The 6090-nt window shown below is 40.7% G+C and overlaps 1 protein-coding gene across 1 annotated transcript; it reads left to right on the forward strand.

Moving 5' to 3' along the window:
* Positions 1 to 731: 731 nt before the first annotated feature.
* Positions 732 to 4552, forward strand: LOC137271849 (GTP-binding protein Rheb homolog 1-like). The gene is made up of 2 exons (XM_067804242.1): positions 732 to 816; positions 4158 to 4552. Exons 1-2 carry the CDS (start codon positions 732 to 734, stop codon positions 4550 to 4552), a joined length of 480 nt encoding a protein of 159 aa, XP_067660343.1.
* Positions 4553 to 6090: the final 1538 nt, after the last annotated feature.

Genomic DNA, 6090 nt, shown 5'->3' on the forward strand with positions numbered 1-6090 from the left:
TGATCTTGACTATGGAGGGTAGGAACCTTGGGCAGTAGATATGTGATGAAGAAGTTTGTGATCCTGACTATGGAGGGTAGGAACCTTGGGCAGTAGATATGTTATGAAGAAGTTTGTGATCCTGACTATGGAGGGCAGGAACCTTGGGCAGTAGATATGTGATGAAGACGTTTGTGATCCTGACTATGGAGGGTAGGAACCTTGGGCAGTAGATATGTTATGAAGATGTTTGTGATCCTGACTATGGAGGGTAGGTATCTTGGGCAGTAGATATGTTATGAAGAAGTTTGTGATCCTGACTATGGAGGGTAGGAACCTTGGGCAGTAGATATGTTATGAAGACGTTTGTGATCCTGACTATGGAGGGTAGGGATCTTGGGCAGTAGATATGTGTTGAGGAATTTGGTGGTGATGGCCATGGGGTGTAATAAAAGTGTGTTCCTCTCTCGTCACTTTTAACATCAAAAGTTTGAAAAATAGTGCTACCGCCCTCGTTACTTTTGAAAGAAATGTGCGAGAGAGACATTTAAATTTTTTGTGCAGCCTAACATATACAGTATAGAAACTATGTTCTTGTGCATGGACGGGTGTGTTATCCTAAATTACAACAGATTGCTAGCGTTGAATCAAATTGTTTTCCAGATGGCCTGTTTCAGGCGGTAGAGATCATCGATACATCCGGTGGAGACGACTTTCCAGCAATGCGATCTCTACGCATCACTCAGGGCACTATGTTCATCGTTGTCTACGCCCTAGATGACCTGCAGTCCTTCAATATGGTCTTCAACTTCTGTAGAATGATCAAAACATGCAGCAGTAAGTAACCACTTGAGAAACTTACGTGTTTTCGTCATATTCAAAACATGAACTCTTTTGAAAAAGGAATCAGTCATGAAGTGTCAGTCAAATCAAATTTCCTCTTAAGCATGTTCCATATCATAAAATGGGTTAATATACGTTGTTCACAGCATTGTAAGCGGGGTGCATTGATTGGCTTATCCAATCACAAAACGACATATACGTCTGAGATAAGATAATATGTGTTATTAGCAGATCAGCGCTTAGGATATACAAAATTCTGTGAGAAGACAATGTATTATTGCAAAAGGATTAATACCAAAATGCAGTTGTCGTCACAAGAGCAGGTTTGCGTAAAACCTTGTTAAACATCAAGGACGCGGACATAATTTTGTCGGGTGCTAAGCGACACGTTTTGCATGACGTCACACTGACACTGTCGTCTGCTTCTCGTAATCACATGTATCCATGGTAACTGTACTGATTTAAGTCAGTTGTTAATGTGTGAGCCTAGATTTGTGGAGCTCTCTTAGCGCTAAGATAGTCGTAAGTGCCATATATTAACACTAACTTACGACCGTCTTAGAGCTGATAGAGCTTCGAAAATCTAGGCCCCGGTTTCCAACTATCCCAGATAGCACCCCATTTCATCATTGTAAGTTGGCTAACATCACTGGTGCAAACACCCGTGAAAGTCCAGGACAGAATTGATGTTCAGTAACCCATGCTTGCCGTTAGAGGAGACTAATAGGATTAGATGGTCAGGATTGCTGACTTGGTAGACACATCGTATCCCAATTGTGTATTTCGAGGATCATGATGTTGACATTAGATTGTCTCGCCTATATTTACAAACCGCCGCTATCTATCTAGAGTACTGCTGAGTGCGGCGTAAAATTAATCGCCGGGACTGGTGATCGAATCTAAAATCTGCTTGTAGCTACAAATGCTTTAAGTCCATTGCTATTGGGACTCATGCTTGCACCACGTGCATTGTGTGCAAATAGTGAAATTCACATGGACGTATTTTGGGCACATGCTACGTAATTATGATTAAATGATTATGCATATAGCATACATAGTCGCGGTACTTTGTCCATGTTATACTGCACATTGCTGTACCCTCAACTGAGTGTTCAACACGCATTTATGTGGCCACCATCTGGCCATTTACCAACGGATTCGTGGGTACTTTTTAAGAGCACAGGGTTGTGTACTGTACCAGTGTTTAAAATACCCGCCGACCCGACCGGTCTATTTTCTCGGACGATCTAATTTCAAAAGTTGCCAGTCCGATGGTCTGGTAGATACTTTTAGCCCTACGTTGCCTAACTGGTTAAGTGTATACTTTTCATAGTATCAGCAGACAGGTTCAGATGGAATCAAAACCATCACAGATCAGAAGACCTGACTTCATACCAAGGTCAAAAAAAGCTTTGATGAGTGCAGTTGTGTTTCAGCAGCATTTAGCTGTAGATGTTGATGAGGTTCCTGCTGCTGAAACAAATGCACTGTGGACTCAGACAGTGACTCAGATTTGTCCGATTGTGATTGTGACTGTGAGGCAGAAAATGATTTTATTACCCACATGGTACTTCGTAAAGGTGTTTCATAACAAAGTGTTATGACACATACGTGTCATAACACCTTCGAGTGATTTGATTGGCCAGTACGTGAACTTTGACATTACTGGTACTACTTTCATCACTCATTCCATTCATGATTTTCATTTTCACACCTGAGAGCATGTGAAACGAAAACACTTCTATGGAATTAGATAAAATTTATTTCATTTAGAGTGGTTACTAGCATTTTTTCAATTCTACAATAACTCAAGTTTCTGTAATAAAAACGAAAACAAAACAATCTATAAAAATATGTAAACAAATGCGTCTAGTAGGTCTCTCATGAGTGTATACAAATATGGCGTCGCCCGTAAAAGTTATTGATTTCGTCAAAATTGACGGACAATTCGTTGGAAGAGTTGTGAATATAATCAAGAGACTGAATACCTTCTGCGTGTAGTTGTCAGGACTGCACAGTAACACACAACATCAAAAGAAGAGCGGCGCTCTTGTATCTCTATCACTGTCACTGTCAGCCGCATCCATTCGCGTCCTCCTGCACAAACACATTGTCACTGCCATGCCTCCGTGGTTTCTTATGTAGGGGTCAAAAGCATTTCCCCGAATCTGAACACAACAGGTTTGAAATCGTCTTCGTTCGAGGTTGAAGGCTGTGTTTTCAGTGGAGTTTTCGGTGGAGTCTTCAACAAAAACATCGAATGTCGACAAATGGGAATTCCAAGCCGAGACGAGATGGCGTCACTGGCATCCTACGCAAAGCGTCGCCGAATTATTTACAGTAACTCGTCCTCCGATGAAGAACATTAAGCTCAACTATTTGAGACATGCTGTTTCCTGTTATTCACATTCATCTTTGCTCTTTAGTTTGCCGCTTCTAATTAAATGCTCCCCATAATTTTCTTCTTTGTGAACACTTCTCAACATGACGACTAGCCCAACAGTGATGGCCGACTGACGTTCAAGCAAGATTTAGGTCACGTAGACAAGTTCGAAATATTTACATTTCGCGAGTGTTTTGATGAATTACATTATTGCTTTTGAAAACAAATCCTCAACTGAAAAGAATTAAATTTTGATTACGACTTGATTCTGTCTTAATGTGTTTATTTTCTTGTGATTAGGCGCCGTATAGGAAATACATTGCCTCTACGCAGCGTACGTTTTCCTGGAGTGAAGCGGTTGACATTCCAATCACCAATATGATGTAGTAATCCGCGTTACATGGTTCTATATAGGAAAGCAAAATATTGCTTTATTTTAACGATATTTTCACTTTTTAGAACGTGGGTAATAAATGGGATACAAAACTCGTTCCCCTTTCATATCAAGGGGAAACTCGTGACAAACCAAACTTATTTCACTCGGGACATAAACTTGTTATGAAAGGGGCAGCTCGTTAAATATCCTATAAATAACAGATTTATAAACAGGCCATGTTGCTTGCATGCAGTAAAGACAGTATTCAGAAAACTGATTATTTTCTTTTTTTATTGTTGAAAACCAGACAGGCAAGTTTGTATCCGGACTGGTAATATTTTCAAGTAACCAGTCCGACTGTCTGGCTTGAAATTTTGGGAGCTTTAAACACTGACTGTACACAAGGGATTGTGGCAACAATGAAAGAGTCCGCAGACAAAGTTGACCCCAAGACTTTCACACCCTGTCACAGGTGAACTTGATCCCACAAAGCTGGATCACTAAGTCTGGCTTTTGTGTATCCCTCAATGGTTTTGCTTGAAACAGCATTTTCAATGTACCCTTCATTCGTTGCAGAAAAGGTCAGCCTTCCCATTCTGATCGCTGCCAATAAACTGGATAACGTCGAAAAACGAATCATCACTTCGGAGATGGCACTCGGCATGGCTAGAAAATTAAAGTGCCCCCACATCGAGGTGAGCGCCCGATGGAACCTAAATGTCACCAGCATGTTTGACATGATCCTGAGTTTGAAGGTTGCAATGAAAAAGGAAAACACAGTTCAGCCCAGCAGTGAGGTCCCAAGATCTCGCTTTAATTGCTTCTCCGGTGAGAGGAAGGTTCCGAGTCGGGGCAAGTTTCCCATTCAAAGATCCAATACTTTTCATGGGTTTTCCGATACAAGTATTGCCAGAACAAAGGCCAATGCGATGCGAATGAGAAGTTTTCATGTGAAACCTTCAGGGGATTAATTTAACACATGCAGAGATCAGCGAACATAAAAGCCAATCACGTTGTAATATATTGTACGTAGAGATAGATCAGTGGCACTTTGTATTTCACATATGGCAAGGGCAAAATGGCAAGGGCAAAATGACATGGGCAAATACAGGAGCAATTTAGCGGGCAAAGGCAAATGGTTTTGTTATTGGTTTGCTGTTGACGCCGCATTGAACAATATTCCAGCAATGTGGTGGCGGTCTGTAAATAATCGAGTCTGGGCCAGACTATCCAGTGATTAACAGCATGAGCATCGATCTTCGCCACTGGTATAGGATGACATGTGCGTTAACAAACTCAGCAAGCCTGACCACCTAATCCTGTTTGTCACTTCTTACTGCCAATTCTAACTTGGATCTTCACGGGTCCAAGGACAAGAGTACAATAATAACAGTCTCAGTTTAGAACTTTGTCTCAGGACCTAATGACTGAATATTTAGCACCCGTTTCAGTTTCCGATTTCTTCATTTTCTATTACGTTTACTGATTAGTCATAAACAAACAGTGATGTTTGGATGGAATGAATTTCTTGTTAAGTTTTGTTTAGTGTACTAAAACGACTCAAGGTCGTTACATGCCTGATATTGTTCCAACATAGAAAATGACTGGATTTGTGATGGGGTATTTAGGAAAGACGTCATATACTCAGTGACGTCATATATTGTGACGTCATATACTCAGTGATGGTTATGATCCAATTCCCTTTTGAGCAGCATCTCTTGCATCAAAGACTGTGGAGCCAACAACCTAATCTTTAATTACACGTGAAGTATTACTTTCATTCACATCATGCTATATTCCTTGTAAAGCAATCTTTGCTTGGAGGTTTATAAGTTGTAAACATCGTTTCTGCATGGCAACGACCGGCAACAAACAAGAATGGTGTCAAACGACATGCTGGCAGACATTTCAGTGTTCAAGATTAGCACAAGATTATGCCGATGAAGAAGTTATCTATATTTGGAAGGCACTAGTTACTTGCCATAAACCGGTTGTCCACCTGTGAGTTGCGACAACTATAACAAGACAACCATGTGCGGTTCGTGCATCTACGGATTTATAAATTAACAGCTCTGAAAATTCTTGGGTTTAAATCAGATAATGGCACAGCATGTATATGTCGTATTAGAGTTTTTATGTTCGTAAACCCGTTTCGCGTGATTAAAAACATAGCCTGTAAAGATATCTTTGTTGAAATATTTATGCAGGGTTCACATCGGTTTTTGTAAGGATCTCCATAAAGTAAACTGTCAGTTTTATAACTCTGTTCCATAATAATACAGACTTATGTGATACGTCGTGGATACCTACCAAAATATTGGCACCTGCGTATTTCAGTATGTTGTATTTCTGAAAATGGCAACACGTCTACATATGCATCTTTCCTCCACCCATGAAGATCCCTTTTAGAATTGATCTTCAGCAGCCCATGCTTGTCATACAGGCACGACGACTTAGCTTGACAGATGTCACCGTATCTCAGTTGCGTAGATCGATGCTCATGATGGTG

This window comes from Haliotis asinina, chromosome 2 (genome assembly GCF_037392515.1).
Source record: "Haliotis asinina isolate JCU_RB_2024 chromosome 2, JCU_Hal_asi_v2, whole genome shotgun sequence".
Taxonomy (NCBI): Eukaryota; Metazoa; Mollusca; class Gastropoda; order Lepetellida; family Haliotidae; genus Haliotis; species Haliotis asinina.

Bases quoted from the DNA above. Each gene is read 5' to 3' on its own strand.
- LOC137271849 (XM_067804242.1), top strand. From the start codon at position 732: ATGTTCATCGTTGTCTACGCCCTAGATGACCTGCAGTCCTTCAATATG. The intron at 817-4,157 runs GTAAGTAACCAC...CATTCGTTGCAG, and splicing joins AATGATCAAAACATGCAGCA to AAAAGGTCAGCCTTCCCATT.